Source organism: Ptychodera flava, chromosome 1, assembly GCF_041260155.1.
Source record: "Ptychodera flava strain L36383 chromosome 1, AS_Pfla_20210202, whole genome shotgun sequence".
Taxonomy (NCBI): Eukaryota; Metazoa; Hemichordata; class Enteropneusta; family Ptychoderidae; genus Ptychodera; species Ptychodera flava.
The window spans coordinates 49,578,549-49,600,923 of record NC_091928.1 but is presented as its reverse complement, the minus strand read 5'-3'; the positions used below and the strand labels follow the sequence as shown (position 1 = coordinate 49,600,923).

Sequence of the window (22,375 nt, the reverse complement as noted above, 5' to 3'; positions counted from 1 at the left end):
CTGAAAACAGTTTTTTTTCAAATTTACTTTGTCCGATTTGCAATCTTTTTCATTTTTGTTTCGATATTACTTTATTTAACATGAATTCTTTGTTAAAAAATCACTTTTAAAATAATATTTAACATAAACAAAACACATTTATTATTTTGACTTATTTTTATCGGCAGCAGCTCCTGGCCACCATAAGTGTGGGATACAAATTGGCAAATTTTTAAGAAAATGAGGGTATAACCTTGGTTATTTTCAAGTATAGTTAATTAAGATACAAACCATAGTCACAGATGTCCTTGTTTGACAAAATCCCATTTTTACTCTAGCTGCCTCATGGACTGTGCTGCCATGGAAACCATTGGAAACGCCATATTCCCGTGCTTGAAAATGACCGAATGACCTGTGAATAAAAGATCAAAGATCATTTTCAGCCCAGTCAGCTGTAGGCTTTAGTTATACCCACAGGATGGCATCGTATTGGGTCAAAAGTTGGCTGACAGGTAGCAGACCCAAAAATTTGCAAAAATATGGAACGCTTCACGAATTTGCGTGTCATCCTTGCGCAGGGGCCATGCTAATCTTCTCTGTATCGTTCCAATTTTAGTATATGTGCCGCCGAAGCGCGCACATTCAGAGGGGGAATGCGAGCTGTTAATAAAGAATCAAGTGGGTGCTACAACGGAACATGCAATTTTTGGAAAATAGGCACATTTCTGCTTTGTAGCAAGGGACAGACAGGCAGACAGACAGACAGTCAGCTGGCCAGACAGACTTAACATGTTTTGAAATTGGTTGGCATGCTGATAAAGGTATTACTTCATTCATTCTCTCAGTACAGTTAGATTTGCTACAATTACCTAAAATACACTAACATAGCACCATAATGACCAAAGCGACCTTAAAATCCGTTGAAAATGAGTATATTTATAGTATCTCCATTGCACTGCATTGTGGGGAAGATAGGGTATTTGAATTGTAAATATATGTAAATTAATGTTGCTTGTTGATGTTTACATATGTTCAAGTTGACTAACAATGTGTGTGGTGGTTCAAATTGATATGTGGTCTCATGATTGTGGGTTAGAAAGCAACTTACCCTGCCCCATGAACCACAACACATTTGCCATTAAGCTGTGCTATGATCTGTGCAGCATGGTGTATGGCTTCCTTCTTGCATGACTCGAATGAATTTTTATTTGTTATGGCACTTCCACCCAGTTTAACTATGCAATCGACGTGCGAGGGCATGGTGTGGTTTTGGCATGCGATAAAGAGTCTAAACCAAGCACTCGATCTCCAGATTTCCCGTCGTATCCCGATGGCAGAGTGTTCAACGCCAACAAGGAAGCCATACAAAAGACCGACGCTTTCAAAACGCCGGTTATTTAAGGCCAAAGGTCACTGACATCGACCCCCTAAGTTGGGAGGAATAATTACCACTGGACACCTCCAGCTCACGGTTATCAGGTACAGCCCAGCGATCGCTTCCGGCTTGTTCTTGTAGGCTGAAAATAAGACAAGAAAAATAAAAGTTCTTCCTTCTAAATATGGCCGGTTTTCTTGCAATATTTCTGAGACAAAGAAAACCTGTTCAACTTTTGAGACAAACTATAAACCACATGCAACAGGCGCGGCGTTGGTGAACTCAGCGCACGATCGAAAACGGTGTTGTGTTGTAATGTATTGTAGGCGGTAAAGTGTTGGTATCACATCATTTTAGCCAGACCGCAAAAAAAAAATAAACTTCACCATGTGAGAGATAATAATACATCGATCTATTGCTAGATACCACTAACGTTATTTGTGTGACTTTGATTCTCGCAAGGCCAAATTTACTACCCTACCTGGACTGAAAAACATCCCTTCCTTTCCTTGGGACGGCCGACGCGCGCTGGGGCTGTCACGTTCCCACGCCGAGTCGCAAATATAACCCACAGTTCAGTGCGCCAATATTGCAGTTCGACTTGACATGTGACTCCCCCCCCCCCCAATCTCTGTAATTAAATACTTAGAACATTGACGTTTATAAACTTCTGGTGACCTAGTTTCGTCTCAGTGATTACATCAGCTGTCTGAGAGGTAAAGCCAAGATTACTCTACCCGGGTTATCCCTATTGGATAGTAAGTGACCGCGTTATCCCTATTGGATAGTAAGTGACCGCGGGTACAAAATCGGATCGAATTTGGCATTTCACATAGTTCAGAGATTTAGCAGATCTCGGCTTCAAGTGGAACGCTGATGTGCGCGTACTGTAAAACTTTAAAAGTAGCGTCTCCGAAATAAACTGAAAATCACAGTCCCTCCATAAAAGTGTGGAGGGACCGTGTGAAAATTAATGAATGAAGAAGGCACAGTCCTTCCAACGCATAACATCCGTCCTCCTGAAGAGCGAACAAAAAGGTGTTGACCCTGAACTTAACTCCGGCCAGCGGGTAAAAGACGGATTGATCGATGCCAATTTCCTTTACCGTATACATTGAACTTTATTCGCTTCACGGTCCCTGTTCGTCTGATTGCATGCGTCTACGTGTCTGGCGTCCTTTCGTCTGTTCTGCAACGACACAACAACGGGCGACGTTCACCGACAATAATATCTCTGTGAGACCGCCTCCTCTGGCCACTGACTCAAACCCCACTTTCGACAAAATTCACACTCCACTGGCCGTGATTACAAAGGGAGACGGAATTCCAAATGGGAAGATGGTCTACAATCAATCATATTGAGACACTCAGTAGAATTTAATTACGACAAAGGGAAATTAGTTTCCCAAATGTGTATTTTGGAAACCTCTGCCTGGAATCTTTTCGTCCAAGATCACGAGTAGGTCTACATAGCAATGCCGTGGTCAAGTTAAACTATATAAATTGCGTTTTTAAATTGTAATAATAGGGCTGATGTACTGAACGTAATTTTGATGAGTTTCACACGAGAAAACGAGGGCGCACAACGTGTCGGGCTGCGAAGAATCACCTTGCCCCGCGATAACGATAAAATGTGAATAAAGTCCGCGATACAATTCATGTTGGCCTACATTGTGTGCGGTCGTAATACATGGCCACGCACTACTAGCACTGGCGCTAGGCTATGGTGAAGGCGCTGCAAAGGCTTCTCGATCTTCTCACTACAGGCCGGCACAACTGCAGTAACTGCGTTTGCAGTTAGAGACAAGACTAGCGAATTTGACTACCAGGAAACTCGCGTACTTTCAGCTGTTAGGTACCGAAGCAAACCTGGCATTAAACATGAAAGGGAAACGGCGGGCTGAAAAAATTATCGGAACTGGAGAACTTTTCGCTCTAGCTCAGGTGATGATCTTACGGTTTGAATTTGGTCAGTTTCTTTTTACAAGTCGCTTTTATCATGTAAATTTTCCTTTTGTGGGCTACACTTTCATTGTTTTAATCTATAAAGATACGTCAGTCTCTTTATGACAAATTACTTCAATAGTAGCCAACACAAACCTTTGGCAGATTGAAGTCAAAGCATACTGCTTTTCCGTCCATATCAATGCGATTGAGTACGCCACAGCACGTGTGTCACCGTGGAGAGGCGAGGGACGGAGTACAAGAGCCAGACGGAGTACAAGGGCTAGATGTACATATACCAGTTTGTACTTTACATTATCCTAAAGGGTAATGATTAGGGAACATGACTGGGCAGTAGTATAAATATAATCGATATTATATAGTACCGCTGTTGTACAGTCCACTAATGCTCTAGTCGCTAGGCGTTTGCCTAAAAAAATAGGATTCACCGAAGTCACTGGTACTTTTTGTGGTTGGTTCCCCGTTGCAAAAAAACTCCCTCTAGAGTTACAATTGACGATTAATTTATAATCATAAGAAACAAACCTGACGCTTTGATCGGGATTGTTTTCTTCTCTTGATATGATCTTGAACTTGGGTTGTAAAAGAGATATTTGCCGCCGCGCCATTCATGATTGGCACTGTACGTACGTGTGTCCCTCTGTCTGGACGATGGGTGCAACTTGCGATAATTTGACAGTCAACTAGAATGAAAGAGCAAATAAAGCAGGGACGTACTTTTTTATTTCGGTAAAGTAAATAAATATTGGGAGGAATATATTCGATGTCTATAGCCCTTGGATTGACTAGTTTGTAAATAATTCCTCAAGGTGGACAACCTAGACCCCGGCCCGGCCCCTCAACAGGTATAAAACGGTCAGCAAATTTATGGAACGGACGCACAAAACGCCTTAGGTCATCTTATAAGCCAAATGATAGAGATTAAATATTTTAAAACCAATAGGGTATTTTCTCCAAAAGTACTAGGCATCAAAATGCCTTTAGTCAGGCCCACGTCATACATAATGGTTGGACATTACCTGGACAGTGACTCCTCAACCAACCAGCCCGTTTTGCTCTCTGAACCGCGTGAACGTCGTCTGGTTATGGCAAAAAGTTTTCCCTCCAAATCCTCGAAGAAAATCATATTTTTTGGCAAATTGTATCAAGGAAATCACTGACGAAATTCCAGGGTTTAAGATATTATTACAGATTGGCTATTGATTTTTCGGTGATTGTAATGCAACTGTCATTTCTAATCATCATGATTTTGATGCATCAAGTTCCATAGCTTGCGCTTGTTTCGGAATTTATTTTACACGTTGTATAGACCGTATAGATAGTATAGGTTGTAAAATTTGGCGCGCGACCACTGCGGGGGGTCGGGGGTCCTGTTCTGACATTGCTGGCGTGGACATGAAGAATCGCCAAAACAGCACGGCCGGGGCCCCTCAGACACGAGTTCCGACCATCACAAAACAGAAGTGTCCGGACCAGCCTCCTCGTAAATCCCTGGCGCAAACAACGACGGTCAAGACCGAGCAAATCTCTCCAGATGTAAAACTAAACAATTGGCATCACAGTTCTCGGAGACCGCGGACATACCGCATAGAGGTAGCACACGTATAACATGCATAACAAACGGCGAAGGCAAACATGGCTATACTGCTATAATACGCTATCATACATGTTTTTGAATATCTCAGTTCACCATTGCAGTCGCAAGTCGCAAGAAGAAGATACATTTGCTCCCAAATCAAAGAGAAAACCAACTACCAGTAAATCTAACACTTCGAATTCGCATCTCTGACTGGGTCACGGCGCGGTAGCTCAATGAGAGTCAAAATAGTAAAGGACCGTTGCAGTGATTTATAGGCTCGCCTCTGACACTATGTGCAGCATATACTCACCAAAATTAAAGCTCGAAACTCGACTATGAATTTACTGATGCCAAGCACCCTGGGCTTGCGTTGCCTCTGGAAACGGGCGTGAAGTCGGATATCACAAAAAGATGCTGATAGGCGGTGTCGAACGGCCCACGGTCGCGGTCGGTCGGCGGACAAGTTAGGCCCTACACGAATTATCCCACTTTCGGTGGTTATAGTGTGTGTACGACGCGTCGCATGACACGCCTACTCGTGCAACAGGCATTCTAGGGGATGAACCATTATATTGGGGGGGGGCAGATTGATAGAATGCGAAAAAAAAATATTTTCTTATAAGGGGAGCAGTGCTTTCTCTGCATGTTCATTGAAAGGGGCACTTTCTGCCCATTCATTAAAATAAGGGGGGAGACTTGACATTTTAGGGACCGTTCAGTTTTTACGGCCGGGGGGGGGGCCCGGCAAAATCTTGTCGCCGGTGTTCAAAAAAATATAGACCCCCCTGCATTTTTCGCGAAAAAATGATGACCCCCCCTTTGTCAGACGAAAAAATTTGATGACCCCCCCCCCCCCGCAGAAAAATAACCAAAACCCATATGTCAAATTTACCCGTACGGTTTGCATTTGAACTCCGGTACGCGGCGCACTTTATTCGTGTAGCAGAGATGCCAGTGCACAAACTTCTCAGCCACATCCATGCAAACGTCTTTTAATAAGGACGACTGTAAGGCAATTTTTAACTTCATTTCCATAGACAACTTATGTCCATGGACATTTTATAAAGTAAACTTTATTGGAGTGGTTCGCCAAAGGCAGCCCTCCGGTTAAGAGGGTCATGGGCCATTACGTAATGTCAACTTTATTCTAGTGGGTAACCAAAGGTGGCCCGCTGGTAAAAAGAGGGTCGATCATGGCCATTGCACGAAGTAAACTTTACTGAACAGGGCCGCTGAAGGCGTCCGGCCGTAAAGATGGTCATGGGGTATTACAATAAAGTCAATTTATTGTAGTGGGCCGCCGCAGGCGGCCCGCCGGTAAAGAGGGTCGACCATGGCCATTGCATGAAGTAAACCTAATTGGAGTTGGCCGCCAAAGGCGTCTGCCCGTTAAGAGGGTCATGGGTAATACTTAAAGTATATTTATTGTAGTGGGCCGCCGAAGGTGGCCCGCCGGTAAAGAGGGTTGATCATGGCCATGGCATAAAGTGAACTTTATTGTAGGTATTATGTTTTTGAAAATGTGGTGACCCCCCCTTTCCTACCAGTGAAAAAGTGATGACCCCCCCTTCGGGGATTCCAAAATTATGATGACCCCCCCTGGATTTTGCCGGCCCCCCCGGCCGTAAAAACTGAACGGTCCCTTAGGGGCACTTCCTAGGAAGAGCTTCCTCGGTACCATTATGATCGTCACCTATACCAGTTGCGTCGTCTATGTCGCATGCAGATGTTTATCCACAGGGAACTTAGTAATCTTGTTGTTGTTGTTGTTGTTGTTGTTGTTGTTGTTGTTGATGGTGATGATGATGATGACGATAATAAAAAATATTAAAAACAATGTCTCATTCCTTGCTGTTGTTTGTCGATGTTGTAGATAATTGTAAAAGAAAACTGTAATCGTGACCAAAAAACGACGTAGGTCGCCCAACGTCACTCCCGTCCTATATACAACCCTCTTCACAAGATGATAAACCACAGGGAACTTAGTAATCTTGTTGGTGTTGTTGTTGTTGTTGTTGTTGTTGTTGTTGTTGATGGTGATGATGATGATGATGACGATAATAAAAAATATTAAAAAACAATGTGTCATTCCTTGCTGTTGTTTGTCGATGTTGTAGATAATTGTAAAAGAAAACTGTAATCGTGACCAAAAAACGACGTAGGTCGCCCAACGTCACTCCCGTCCTATTATACATAGGACGGGAGTGACGTTGGTCGTTTTTTGGTCACGATTACAGTTTTCTTTTACAATTATCTACAACATCGACAAACAACAGCAAGGAATGAGACATTGTTTTTAATATTTTTTATTATCGTCATCATCATCACCATCAACAACAACAACAACAACAACAACAACAACAACAACAACAAGATTACTAAGTTCCCTGTGCCCCTACCGCGATATATATATGCTAAATTGAAAGAAGCGATCGGTTATTTGCCGCAAAGTCGCACAAGCAAGATGTCAATAATTTGAACCTCATAATTTGAAATGCTCAACTTCACAACATCAAGAGGACAGATATATCGAATGTTGCTTCGAAGAAACCTTCGAAATTATGGTTACATTCGCATGTCTGATTTGCAGTAGTGTTGGTGTGAAGTTGATGGAAGAGCTGTAGTCAATTAATTAGTAGACTGTTTTTTACTTGCAATATGAAGGAAACATTTCTGTTTTTTCTAATATGACTTTCAGTGTTGGCCAGTGTCAGAGCCTAGCCCAGGAGCGCCTGGAGTGACCAGTGTAGGCACAGTCCGGACTTTGGTGTCACGCCACAAAATTTTGTGGAGTGACCGTAATGAACTTTATTGGTAGCATTGAACACTCAAAGCGCTTGTAATCTACGATATCGATAACAACTGAACTAGTGGTTTAATTACAAAGCCGTGGGCTAATGAACTCCGTAATTGATAGGGCGCGGATTATGTAATAATCTTTTTTGCATTTTTGAATCACGGTTACTCTACCCCATGGTGACTGTGATTAGATCGTGAGTTACTATAGATCCGCTGGGATTTCCAGATTCTGGGCAACATCACAAATCTGTTTAAAAATAGTTACTCTGAGCTTCAATACAGAATCGGATATATGGCAAGGGAAGAGACAAACGCCTCTTGAACTTAAAACTAAAAGTAAATTTGTCGACGCTATACCAGAAGTGTTGACACAAGAAACCAAGAAATCTGGTTGTTGTTGTTGTTGTTGTTTGTATTGATGGAACTTTGATCTTGATAAGAATTTTTAAATGCATTACGAAAACGAAAAAAATGTGTAGCCATAGTGATGTGCAAAACAAACGCCAGCCGCCCCCCCCCCCCTTCGAAAAAAGGAATGAAAGAAATTGATTCAGTGGAGCCACTGACTACATGAAATCTGCAGCTATGTAATACGACACTAACAATGTGTAAGACCTGATACAAACATGTGAATAAAACTATTGTAGCAGAATTATTGCACTGGAGTTATCGCGAGATTTCGGCTGAAACCTAAACGCAGCGCGTTCACCTCACACATGCGCCGAGGCCAGTCTTTTATACAAGGCAGTGTACGACTGTTATACAACTCCAGGTCAAGGTTTCACATGAAAAATAACGCTAATGCGTAACAACTTGCTGAAATAACTGCATTTTACAGAATCATCAAAGTGAAGTAAATCTAACTGTATATCGAAATTTCTTACAACAGACACAGAAACAAAATGGCAACGACTAAAAGCCGAATCGGCTGGATAATGTAGGCGCAAGTAATCTGCACCTCAATTGTTCTGGTGCGCTTGCGAAGCTTTGAATATAATTTCATATTGCCAGAAGAAATTACGGGGGCCTGACAGTCACACGGACTCTGTCAACCACAGGGACTGGTGAAAAGGGCAGACTTTACAATGAAACACTGAATTTTTTTTATTTGAGTACTGTCTGCACAACAAACCTGGAGGAATGTAATACGTTCACTTTCAGTAAAACGGTAAATGAAGTCAAACATGTACAAGTGATCACCTCTAATGGTCACCTTGTGGCAGTTCCCATAATCCTTTGTGTTCAAGGTCTCTACAGAACAACTCTCCTGTGTGGTCAATGGCAACATGTCATTACGCTAAGTTTGTACAAAACCTGTGTATAATGGGCAGCGTAATCAGAATCAGAATCTATAAATGGAGGTAAAAGGCTCTCATAGAACTTTGTCAAAAATATGTTTGGATTGAATGTCAATTGAAAGCAAGGAATCAAGTCTATTTTGACATCACATGTGTATCAGAAATAAAATACATGTATCATGATTTTCATAAGATTTATGATATTGAATTTTCATTGCTACTGATATCTTTTCCTAAATCCACTTCTCAGCGTACCGCCTACTATAGAGAAGTGCTGTCATCGACAGGTGAGTAATGCCACACCCGCCCTTTATAGGAAGGCCACCTCCATATAGGGCCTAGTGGTCACTTCTTCTTAGTCCCTTGTGTGACCAATGTACATAGATTTGAAGTCATGTAGTGGCAATGTACCAGTTGGTTATCATTATGTTAAAATTAAAGGTTAATTTCAAAAGTTTGGATCTACATTCAGACATTTCCTAATTGCATAGTAATCTTTTATATCGTATGATCATTTTGTTGGTTTGAAATGTCAATGTACTAAAATCAACCACGTTAAGTCAATTATGGTGACAGTTTTGATCCAATTGTCAATCGCCCAGTTCTTTCAATTGGAAAAAAATGCACATCGAACGGATTTCTTAGCTAGCCTCCAATATCATGATAACTTGAAATGATTATTAAGAAACGTAGAATTCTTGTTTATCGGTTCGGTGGGGAATGGTATTTTATATGGCTTCAACACAACACACTCGTTACTGGCAATAAAATGAAATTCGCCAGCTATCTCGGTCAGATCACAACACAGGTGACACTTTGCGCTCTGGGTAAGTTGGCGTTGGCACCTGCACTTGTGAGGCCAGCATTTGTCTCAGGAGACTTGGTTGCACTTTGCCCTGCACTGCCATCCACATCGGCCTTGTGAGGCTTCGCTGAGACTCTTCCATGTTGTTGTTTCGGCAATTCTTCACTCGTTACTTGAGTTACTTTTCCACCTGCGCCACCGAATCCTCTGCGGGCGCGCTCCACTTCTTCTTCCAGCTGGCGTGTTCGTTCTGCTAACGCCTGCACCATCTGCTCCATGTCCTCCATCGATGCTCCGTAACCCTTCACCTTTTCGTCGCGAGGGAAGTGAGCAGGCGAATGGACGGCAGACAACGGGATATCCGATCTGTACTCTTCTGAATCTCGAGATCGTCGTCGGACGCTTGCGTTGCTGGACCTGCCGTCTTGCACTACAAGTTCCCCGTTGGCTCCATGCACAGACGGAGATCGAGGCACTTTCGGTACAGCCATACCATCTTTATGAACGGCTAGCACGCCTGTCTTTTTCTCTAACCAGTATGTTTTCATTTCCCCTTTACCCTGCAAATAACCATGGATAGATGTGTTCAAACATGTACTTTTTAACGTCACGGTACCGTCCTTTGACGATGGGAATTCACGCGCTGAGTGAGTTTCCGCTTCGCCAGCCTTGTGCGAATCCTGGGGACGTGCATTTAATAGTTTGTGTTACGCTGCAGCGCCCCCTCTCCCCCCCCCCTCTCCCGGGAAAAAAAAAACTGGGGTGGGTCGAATGATTATGGGGAGCGCTCGCATTTTTTCGGAGGGGTCATATTAATTGGCATCATACTGGTCAAAAATTGCATCAAATAATTTCATCAACATGATGCGTTTTCGCGATCGCTGCACTCTTTGCGTACGATATTTTTAAAAGGAAGAAACTATCAAGTAATTACGCCAGAGTAATTTATTTAATAAATTTCCGTTTTGATCACCTGAGATTGGTCAAAGTACTGTAGCATGTTCGTTAGGTGATAACAACATTAAAGACAAACGGCTAGGAGACAGTGAAATGTGTCCTTCGGCGAACGTTGACGTATATCACAGAGAAAACTTTCTATCAATCATGAGTTTGTTTCTCCACAATATGCGATCATCTCCGTCAACCTTTCAACGGGCAATACCGACATGAATTTTTGAAAAACTTGGTACAAGATTTTTCAGTGTTACTAATCTTTATTTAATGTCAAGACCGAAAGGTTACTGTAAAACTTAAACGTTAGCTTGGACCATAGACCCTCGAGAAAAACTTGATAATTTACCAATATAATTTATGTTCACTGGAGAGGCTTGAAAACTTGTACCATTTTAGGGTGTAACGTTTTCTGGTGATAACATTCAAACTTAAAATGTGACAGGGATCCTTTCAAACTTGAGTTGTAAATGGAAAATTAATGTATTGCTGACTTAAACTGCGTCAGGGCTGCATGGAAAACGAAACAGCCACAGCGGATCAACAGTGTGACTTGTTCATTCGGCGTAAAAGATATACATAGTATTTAAAAGAGAGTGACCGTTATAGTCAACTGATAAGGAAACGAATTAATGTAGGCACGAACCTTGACTTGGAGCATTCCTCTCTCGGTAATTTCATAGGGACCGTCAGCCAGGTAATCTTTGGTGACTTGACTGATGTGTATCTTCATGGCTTCACCATTAGATTCCATCCTCGATGCAGTGTTGACGGTGTCTCCGAAGAGACAGTAGCGAGGCATCTTAATCCCGACGACGCCTGCAACTACCATTCCCGAATGTATTCCTGTGCCGGATGAAAAGCAGAAAGAATATCAACAATACAACGGCAGTCCTCTCCACTAGAGTAAAACTTCAAACTCGACACTGGGTACAATTCTGCTTTCCTTGCCCTGTAAGCTTATTAGCATTATTATGCGTTGATCCTTAACTATACTGTCACCTGTTCCAATTTTGCCACAGTTACCATGGAAAGAGAAAATCTAACCAATCACAGATTTTAAGCGGGTGGCTGCTTTTTAAAAACAGCGCCCCCGCAAGGGATTTTGAATACCAAGGAACGCCCCTTCGACCAAATATGGGCATATTTAGATTGCAGGAGACTGTATACCTTTAAAATTGACATTACATAAACATTACCTCGGAAAATTTGGATGTAAGTACACTGTGCGAACTTATGACGTATTTATATCACACAAAACGTAGGTGTCCAATGGGAAGTTTCATCAAAACTTCATAAGCTTTCATGTTACTGCTTTCAGTGAGCTTTTTACATCTTCATGGACACTACTGCTGTCAATAGTGTGCGCATGCGTGATTTTATTTAGATATTCTAAGGCGGGGTTCTTCGGAACTGCGCTCAAAGATCGTATGGGATCCATATGACCAATGTAAACACTGTATCTAAGGTACGTTGGCGATCGATGTTTGTCTTAAATTTACATTGTAAAATTTAAATGTTACAGCTATGTTGACGTGAAGCATCGAGATTTCGTGCATGGATTCGGAATACATTGTTTGCAATTAAACAAGAAACCAACACAGGCGCAGTTCTGACGACCCCCTCCCTTTAACGACTTGGCGCGAGTACGAAAATTGACTTTTCCATTTCAGATCGTTTAGGCAAATGGAAACTACAGTAAGTGTTCAACCTGACGGTCTCTACACGTCTTAATGCTGTCACTGTTTCAATAGACAATGCAGTGAGCTTTCAATGTACAAATAGATTGCCATTTAATCTGAGCGTTTCTCCTTATGCGATATTATTATCATTTCCAAACGCTTAAATGAAACAATGCTGCTGTTCTGTAGAGTCATTTCAGATTATAACAAAATTATAACCAAAGTCATGACAGTGGGGGTATTGATTGCCCTTGAGCATTGCTCCCCTTCAAATCACGCCAGCAACATCATGTTTAGACTGACCTATTCTTATTTTCATGGAGTCACCAGATGCAGGGTCTTTCTGACCACGCATACATTCGACCATATCGAAGGCCATGTCAGTGATGTTTTCTGCGTGGTACTTGGTCTTGGTTGGGGCGCCTGATACCACCATGTATGCATCCCCGATGGTCTCTACCTGCAGAAATAATGACAAGATCATATACTTCGGCTTATCAGTGAAAATCAGAGAATGGGGCCTGGGAAATCACCAGGGTATGGTAAATGGAATGTCTTTGATATTTGGACTTTATGAACGAGCTGCAAGTTGCCATTTGACATTTGATGATAAACCCTTCCAAGGTCAGTTCTGGCGGGTGAAACAAGAGAAGATGTAGTAACAGGGACTTAAGTATCTCTCGTTTTAATACCAGAAATGCTAGCGCCGTTCTCTCTCTCTCTCTCTCTCTCTCTCTCTCTCTCTCTCTCTCTCTCCTCTCTCTCTCTCTCTCTCTCTCTCTCTCTCTCTCTCTCTCTCTTGTGTCTTACTGACACAGCAGCCTAGGGGACATTAGCAATGCCGAGACGAGGTAAAAAAACTTATGTGATAACTGTTTGTCTTGTCAGAAAAAAAGATGGTCGCGAGGATACAGAGCACAATTCATTACCGTACGACTGCAGGCACAACGTCGACTAGTAGAATGTTAGTAAAATTTTTCTTGAAGAACTTTCTGATTGACTTATAACACTGACTGGCTAACAGTGCCACTGTTAAATTTCTATAAACGATAACTTTTAATGTGTGTGGTTTTTTTTTCTTTATTTGTTAAATCACAGTCCCTTCACACACGAGTGTGGAGGGACTGTTTTGCTCTACTCCCAGAAAACACCATGATGCTGAACTGTCTTGTGTTGAACTTGTCAATATAGCATTTGACTGTGTGTGCAGCGTCTAAAGTTATTGTTGACAACTAAATTTCAGTCCGGACCAGTCAGTATACAATCAGTAAACGATAACACGAGGCTATTCACAAAATACCGAAATTTATGTCCGAGTACATCGTACAGTGCAGTGGAGGCATTCATGTCCGAGATGCGAAGCGGTATATTAACGTCGAGGACACCTTATGTACACACGTCTATGGGACGCATAGTCCAAGAGTGGAACTTATACCGAAGCGTACGATGTACGAGGACATAATCCCAGTATTTTGTGAATAACCTCATTATGATATCCTCTTTTAGCTTAATTTTTACAGAAAAAGTTGTAATTATAGCGTTTTGAGGATGCCAGCCGTCACGCACTGTATCGCACGATCGCAAGCAGACTGGAGACGCGTTCAGCGCGTCCGCGGCGGCTCAGCGATCAGAACTAACTTGAAACTTCAACCCGCGCAGCGCAGTGCACATGGCAGAAATTGTGTTCAGCAGCAGGTTTTGGACTGATCATTATATTCTGAGTGACGTACGGACTGTTCAGATGTATATTTTTTGTAAAAATGTAAAATCTTCTCTTGTTTTACCCATCTGTTGACGTACAGGTGTTGGGAGGTCCAAGGTCGAATAGCGTCCAATCACACCGCGTCAAAGTTATCGGCTTCCGCGCCCTCTGATATCGAGCCTTGACTGTACGACGAAACTCCGTAGGTTTCAGACGCAGGTGTATAAAAAACAATGCATATTGTACATGGTGCATTGTGTTTGCATGGCAAATACTCTGTATTTGAACATACATTAGGGAGAAGGAAAGAAAACAAAACTATTACATGGAAATCTTATCAAAAGTAAATGTTGTCGTCCCTTTAAGACAAAAGAATGTGCACAGGTAATACAGGAGGACTTATTGTTAATTTGTGAATTTTCCTGGTGGTATATCTTACCTTGTAGACTCTATTTTTCTCCACGAGTTTATCAAACATACTGTACATACTGTTCAACATAGAAACCACTTGCATTGGTGTGATCATGGAACAGATTTTGGTGAATCCAACCACGTCACTGAACAAAATACTGACATCCTGGAATACCTACGTATGCAAATTACAGAAAACACATATTTTAAATAATAAACACTCTACCAAGTAGCTTTTCTTTCATACAAAGGAAGAGAATGGTATATTGTGATTTTCAGAATCGTTACTTGACCTTTGACCTCACCTCGCAAGTGTTCATGGCAGGTTCTCCTCTACGCAGTCTATCAGCAACTTGTCTTGGTATCATTTGGTACAGCAACGAATCTGTTTTCTTCATTTCCTCATCAAGTTTCTTCATGCTTTCCTCCAACTTTGCACTTTTTCGTTGTTCCTTACAGAGAAAAACCGAGGTTACAATCACAGGCGCTCGTTGGCTGGGTATCTGCTAAATACTCACTCGTGGGTATTTAGGTTGCAGTGGCGGGCATATCGACTACGAGATCTATAGATCGAGCCAAAAATCGATCTATTTAGCAGACTACCCAGCTAACGAGCGCCTGTGGTTACAAGTACAACTGGTCCGGCAAATTTCGCCATCGACTTACTTGTGTTTCCCGCATTGTGTTACTGTATCCATGGAGGTACCTCCATGGTGTATCGCATTGGCGGGCAAGGAAACTGCCCCAGAAGGCAATTTTGCGCAAATGACCGGTCTTGGAGGGCCTAAACCGAACCGGAGGCTTAAAACCATTGTTATCTTGTTTAGACAATGTGACCGAATGAAATCATCAGAACATTCACAGGATACACTACATAAACGTAAGGTTCTCCATCAGAAGGCCGGGAACTTACCTGGTCGAGCGCCATCTTGAGTTCTGCAGACTGTTGAGTTCCAACCAAGGCTAAATCACGACTTGAATCATGTAAGCTGAGATCATTGATGAAAAGTCCCGTACGAAAGAGAGCGTCCAAGTTTGGAATCCTTAAAGGAACAAATGTACAAACGAATGGTATTTTGTTAACGCAGTATTCGAGATGTGACAGAGTCTGTACTACTTTAAAAAAAGTTGCGGTTGATCCATTCTTATGTAGTGTTTGCATGACTGGAGGTTAATGTGTCAGATAACGGCGATGTAATTCCAAAACTCGAAACAGAGTGAAACGCCTTGAATACATTTTCGAATTAAAAAGCTATTCCCATTAGAAAACTTCAAGTCGGTATAACTGCCTTGCCTCCAAACTTCGCCGGCCAAGGGAGTTTCTCCGGGCAGGTACTACACTAAGCGATCTATCAAAGCCATGCGGACGGGACGACCTTCGGCTCTTAACTTCCTCTAATTTGTTTGTGGCGTGAGGACCACTTTCCACAATCTACTTGTTTGAATTACGGCATTGTTATCAGCATAAGCAATGCTGATACCTGCATATATTACTGTAATGTGCCCCAGCATACACAAATTTTCTTTATTTGATACCCAAAACTGCCCGTTCCCGTATTCAATCAGAGTCTTGGCAATGTTGTGTTTGTCACTAAATTTTCCTCCAGGTTATTGAGCGGAAGCTAATCTAATATCTCCCCACCCCGATTCTCTTTTCACGGGTACACACTCACAATTGATAACAATTGGGCTGGGCTAAACCACTTTGGGAAGAGTTGAGCAGGACAACTTACAAAGGTGAGCAAAGATACACCATACAGTTCCACTTGGCCATGTACTTCATTTGACCTTTGAGGTAAAGTCGGCGAGGTTTAGTTCCTCCGTCACCGTCGCCGCCGTCATCGCTACTGTTATCTATAATGAACAGACACACAATATCGACGGTCCCTCATGACGTCATGTGTTGGTTTGCTCAGTGACACACAAATATCATGACCGGACATAGTACATATCATGGGCATGTGCTGTGGGCATGATTTCGCCAGTAGATTTTTCCACAGCCGAGTGCCAAAAGCTGGAGCAACATTCGAATTTTCAACGCTAGGTTACCGAAGTTAACGGCCAAACCGGCACAAGCAAATGTCTAAAATCTGGAACGGACAGCGAAACCAAAGACTGAGGTATGCAGCAGCGCAAAATGGTCGACAAAACTCGTTCGCTAATCTCGAGTATCATATAATTATCATGAGTAAACGTTCGACTGTGCATTTTTATACTGTTCAGATACCAAAGCGAAAAGTTATCTTGATAGATAAAGTCATCAACCATACTATACTCAAGTACTTTGTGATCGTTTTCACTGTAACAACATGATCGGACTGCACTTTGCTGCAAGATTTTTCAAAAATTCAGATCAAAATTAAAATAATTTCTCACCATTTGCCTTATCCAGCTTGATCATTGGCCCTTTAACGCTGCCAGTACCAATATCTTTTTTATTCTTTGCCTGTCTCTGCTGTTTCACTTTATTTTGCAAGGCATCTATAGCAGTCTTTGCTTTGTCGTCTGATGGCGCTGCTTCCGTTTGGATGCGGGCTTTGACAGCTTCGGCCGTCACTCGATCGACCGAGGCAAGTTCAAAGACGTTGTTTGTGTTGATAATAATCTGGAAACGAATGTCTATTTTAAGTTGGCACCCTAATTAAGTGTCAAATTTTTGATGATTGTTTTCACTATTTTTGTTTTAATCACAAGTAAAGTTTGTTCTACTCCCCAAAGCATGTTGAGATTACACAGCATTTAGCTTGTCAACCCAGCCTGTACATGTGTAGACGGCATTGTTACTGTTGACTCACGGGAATTCTGGTCTGGACTGGAATTTAGATGTAAACAATAACATAACGTATTGACACTGTTGTAGCAAGCTAGGTAGGTGTTTATCATGCTCTGAGGAGTAACATGTGACTGACAAGCAAAACAAAATAGTTTAAAAGATCATTAAAACTGACAGCCACTGGCCTTTCAAAATCTTAACTCTTTTGCTTGCATCACAACGAGAAGGCACACCACGTGATGCCCAGTGTCAATCATTTTATGTACGAAATGTGGTACATTCTTCTTTTAAGGTTCAAAGACAAGAAATTGACCTTTTTAAGGTAACGATTCTCTAGTCATTAAGCTCAGAACCCCCGTGAATTATATATTTTCGGAAAGCCCAGATATAGAGGAACATTTTTGTTACCATAGTGTCACTATTGTTTACATAACTATCACGTGATATGTAATTTGCATAACCTTTCAAAAATTTGTTTTCCCTATGTTTTGTTTCAATGCTTTTAGATATGTGGCTGAAATTTGTGTGAGTGCAAGCTGTTGAAACGATCTTCCAAAGTGTGTCTCAGTTTTTTAAACCTTCTTAAACAATTTTTATGCCGGAAAAACTTCCAGAGCGGTGAATTTAACCCTAGTTACTTTCTTTAAAATTGTGCTTAAAAAATAAGCAAGATATAAAAATATCTGAGACACACTTTGGAAGAGCGTTGTGGCAGCCTGCATTCTAGCAAGTTTGAGCCAGATATTTCGAAGTATTGAGACAAAACATAGGGAAAACCGATTTTTCAAAGACTATGCAAATTACCTGTCACGTGACAGTTATGTAAACAATGGTGGTACTGTGGTAACCAAAATGTTCCCCATATCTAGGCTGTCAGAAAATGTATGATTTACGGGGGTTCTGAGCTTATTAACCACCAGAGAATTGTAAGCTTGAAAAGGTCAATCTCTTGTCTTGGAACCTTAACCAAGTGCCGAGCCTCGTTTCATCAAGTTAGTTTTTGGTAAGCTTATCTCACAAAATTCCTTATGCAAACATTGAAAGAAAAGTCTATTTTGCGTTTTTTGCTGAGTCATTAAACCTTAAAAAAGATTAAGGATAATAATGTGAAAAAACGTTTTAAGGGTATATTTGCTTGACTTATTTGTAGGTGTACCCGTGCTGCAACACATTTTTATTCTTTTCCTCTAACAATCACATTTTGACTGTGATGACTCAGCAAAAACTAAATGAGCGAAATCAAAAATACTCGAGCGGGTGTTATCAATAGTGACTGGGCATGCGCTCTATGAACGCAGAGTTGACCATTGAATTCGGTTGCTGTGATAGCTTTATTTTGTTCGTTGACGTGTTTTTCCTTTCCCACAAACACAAGCATTATATGTTGGAAGGGTAATCTGGCAGTTTGAGATATCTGACTTACGTCATCCCAGGTGAAATTAACGATGGGCCGTGTGAGGGTGAACACTTTCGTCAACTTCTTGCCAATAATGTTGGGTAGGATTACAGCGATCTTGGGCCCTGGCAAAAAAGACGTTGGAAAATTCACATCAGTACAATGTTGGAACTCATAGAATGCAATATTGAACAAGACGGCCTACTTGTCTTTTTGTTAAAATATATTCATGAAACATGGCTTTCCCTGAAGTCGCAATTTTCAAAGTAGAGTTTGTTTATTTACCTATGCTTTGCTTGTTTATTATAATAACTTAATACTTTTGCTTACATGTTGACGCACCGATCGTCATCAACAACAACACATTTCAAGGTCGGGGTCGACAGCTGAAAGTCGACTCCGGCACCCTCCGTATTGACATTATCACCAAAGGAGAAGACCATTTAATTTATTTAATGCACGGAACAAACATCGGAAAACGAATTAAGGCCAAATATTATTAACAAACTCTCTAGCAATATTAATCTTCTTTAATTTCCCTAGGTCAACAGCATGTTTAAGATCATCCTGCTTAACTAGCATATTTGCACTTTGGACTCCAATACCCGATCCAGTACAGTTATTCAAGTTTTGAGAATGCTCAATGGACGAATAAAACTATACCCTAGGGGAAAATTTAATACTATGCGGTACGTATGTCGCTATAATATCTCATTAGTTATTTTTTATTGCTTAATTGTGCATCTTGACAGTCGTTCAGAGCGAAAGGGGTAATTTGCCCTCACTATGGTTGGATAACCGTTCAGCTGTATCGTCACATTCTTCAAACGACAGACGTTCCCGGGTTACTCCCACGTTGCCATGACAGCTGACAGACGACAAATGATTCCCTTCGAATACTTACTCTCATCCCGGGCCATGTTGCATTTCCAAACCGTGCTTTCAATTTCAAGTCTTCAAGGTGCATTATTAAAGAGGGAGTTCAATAAGGCTAATTTGATGGTCCCTGCCATATCACCTGATAAAGCGCCAAGCTTGGCGCTTTTTTCCCATGATTCAAAATATATTGAGTTGATGAAGCCCTAAACTGAACTTCCGCCACTATGTTTATCCGTTTTTGCAAAAAATCGCGTTACGAACGGCGAAAATGGCTTTTCCGGAATAAGCGACCCCTAAGCTAACACATATGTAAAAATCAGCCTTGGTGAACTTCCCCTTTAAGTTTCTGAAAAGTTAGTTTTACTCTCGATTTACTTCGATCAGTCTGCGACAGAGACAAAACACATTTCCACCAATTTACATGTAAAGGCAAAACGGTAGCCTGTCTCTCGTGTCTTATTTGTCTATTAAAACATGTCCACTGTGGCAAGTGCCTTGTAATATGTTTTTCCGAAGGCTCGAGGGAGAGCGTCGAAGGCTCGAGGGCGAATGTCCAGCGAAATGTTCGAACTGCAGGCCACAGTGGCAGAGGTGGCTGTCGACAGTCCAGCAAAACGGCTGGAGTTTTTGATAATTCATTGCTCAAGTAAGCGCTCATCTTGTTGTCATCATCTCATGGAATATTTAATAAAGCGTATTCGATTGCACAAACAGCAATTTGTGTAAAACGACAAATTCTAGTTCGGAGTGAACTTCAACTGTCAATAACAGAACATTGAACATGGTACACACAGTCTGTGTTTGACAAGTTGAACTCAACTGCTTATCAGTTTTGTTGAGTTCCTCGTTTAGAGACTGTCTTGTTCCTTAAAGGCACAACTGTCTACCACGTCATCGCCGTTCGCCAGAGTGAACGTGTTTCTATGGGCTTTCAGTCCGTTTCTTATTAAAAATAAAGTTGCAAGCAAATCGATCATCCAAGCTCAGAATAATAAAAGAAGAAAAAGAGAGTGCTCCCATCGACAGCCAGATCTACCTGACCATGAACTTCAGAGTGTGTGATCTAAGAAACTTACTCACCTTGGTAACGGATTGTCATTTCTCCATCGAATACAAGACTGAAAGGAAATATTTCGAAGAAGTCGTCACTTCTCAAGTTCCAATTTTCCCGCGTTGTTAGAGTGGAACCAAACTCGTACTTGTATGCCCTGTTGTCGAAGTGGAGCCGAAACACTGCATGGAACGTTTTGTCATCTTTGGTCACCTCTGAGACGATTTGCACCTTGATATCCAAGTTGTAAAACAGCCTCCCGATTTCTCTCAGCACACCGACGACGTAATGAACGTATCCGTGTCTCCTGCTGCGGTAGTGAAGTTTTAGACCATTTCGCGTCTCCTCGGCGGCAAAGAAGCTCGGTGACTGCATCTTAGGGTAGCTCAAACGAAGATACTCGTGGACATGGTCCAGCCCGTTGAGGAAGTCCCTCATGTGACGGCCGAGAACTCGCAGTATACGGTCGTACTCGTACTGGCCCAAAAACCCGACGAAGTACGCGCCAAAACTTTGCAGCAGCTCTGGTGGGTTAACGTTGGTGATTTCGATGGCTGCGGCGGCGATCTTAGGAATAATCTGCTCATCGTAAACTACATGGGTTGAGAAACTGGCGTTGTGCAGCCCGGATTTCTCTAAGATCAAGGCCAGCGTGTCTTCCCCAAAGCGTTCTTTAAGGTAGTCGCAGACCCCTTCAATGACGAGCCCATACATCTTGTAAATTAGAAATCTTTATGTACTGTTCATAACAACGATAAAACGTATTATGCTAGACCACATTTTCCTCTCCCTGCAATAAACTACATATAATGGTCACTATGGTGACAAACTTAACACTGCCGCATATGCTATTTACAAGAAGTGTTGTTTTCTGAGAAAAGCCAAAAAATCTGCATAATAATTTTTCAATTTTTAACCAGCTATCTGATGAGGCCAATGACCTGGACAATTCCATGCCGATATGGGTAAGGTAGGGCTTGAAGGATGGGCTGGTGTTCATGAAACGGCTTTGAGTTGGTCTTTAAAATGAACGGTAGGTAAAAAAACAACCTTTACAGTAAACAGAACTCTGCCCTTATAGAAAATTGACACCTCCCTGACAAACGCGCTTGAGATCACTGTAAGGCCCAAAACCTTTTAATAGAGCAATTTACACATGCGTCAGCAGCGGAATAACATATTTGAACATCAAATTATTAATTATGTTTGATGATAAATGTCTCGGAATAGTGCAATATTATACGAGATCTTCTATTAGCCATTAGAACCAACAGGTCCCCACTTCTTTTCTTCTGTGTCTGTCAGTTAGCCACACACACGTATATATATATATAAGAGAGAGAGAGAGAGAGAGAGAGATAGATAGATATATATTTCGTCATGTCATTATAACTGAAATTTTGCACACACAGATATATATATATATGCAAAATTTCAGATTAAAATGACATATTGAAATTGACATTAAGGCAAACTTTACTCCTTTACAGTGTATGACTTGGATGCAAAAAAAATGTATTAAAATTTTGTTTGGCTGTTCACTTTCTAATCATGGCCACGCAGAGCAGTTTTCTATAATGCTATCAACAGTATTGTTCTAGCTTAATACTCCTCAATAATTCAAGAAACAGCTTATCTGAAGAGCAATTAATCATTTTAATCTTTCAAAGGAAAACAAATAAGTAACTATAACATTTACAATCTTGAATAATTGATATTGTGTTATTTCG

General features: G+C 41.5%; 2 protein-coding genes and 1 non-coding gene across 7 annotated transcripts in view; all 3 read right to left on the bottom strand.

Moving 5' to 3' along the window:
• LOC139140318 (uncharacterized) overlaps positions 1-22,375 on the bottom strand; it is a 384,451-nt gene that overhangs the window by 16,626 nt on the left and 345,450 nt on the right. For 2 of the 5 annotated variants that reach the window (XM_070709480.1, XM_070709488.1), the window contains exons 1-3: positions 1,836-1,920; positions 1,088-1,496; positions 271-391 (exon numbers count right to left, since the gene is read on the bottom strand). In XM_070709480.1, the coding sequence (XP_070565581.1) occupies positions 271-391; positions 1,088-1,239 (273 nt within the window). In that variant the 5' untranslated portion in view covers positions 1,240-1,496; positions 1,836-1,920. Of the gene's footprint in view, positions 1-270; positions 392-1,087; positions 1,497-1,835; positions 1,921-5,208; positions 5,352-22,375 lie in introns of those variants that run through there. The other 3 variants (XR_011553980.1, XR_011553981.1, XR_011553979.1) reach the window with 2 other exon arrangements.
• Positions 513-619, bottom strand: LOC139146516 (U6 spliceosomal RNA). The gene has a single exon (XR_011555268.1). It is a non-coding gene; the product is annotated as a U6 spliceosomal RNA (small nuclear RNA).
• Positions 9,231-21,459, bottom strand: LOC139140308 (soluble guanylate cyclase 88E-like). Its single transcript, XM_070709470.1, has 10 exons — positions 20,675-21,459; positions 18,743-18,840; positions 16,923-17,151; positions 16,280-16,400; positions 15,460-15,589; positions 14,852-14,998; positions 14,575-14,721; positions 12,737-12,893; positions 11,398-11,597; positions 9,231-10,360 (listed from the first exon to the last, which is right to left on the bottom strand). Exons 1-10 carry the CDS (start codon positions 21,357-21,359, stop codon positions 9,788-9,790), a joined length of 2,487 nt encoding a protein of 828 aa, XP_070565571.1. The 5' UTR covers positions 21,360-21,459; the 3' UTR covers positions 9,231-9,787.

Excerpts from the sequence above, each read along its gene's own strand:
- LOC139140308 (XM_070709470.1), bottom strand. The coding sequence starts at position 21,359 with ATGTATGGGCTCGTCATTGAAGGGGTCTGCGACTACCTTAAAGAACGC. Across the intron at positions 17,152-18,742 it reads TTAATTTCACCTGGGATGAC|ATTATTATCAACACAAACAA; the intron begins GTAAGTCAGATA and ends ATTCGTTTCCAG. Across the intron at positions 10,361-11,397 it reads GAGGAATGCTCCAAGTCAAG|GGTAAAGGGGAAATGAAAAC; the intron begins GTTCGTGCCTAC and ends GGTTATTTGCAG.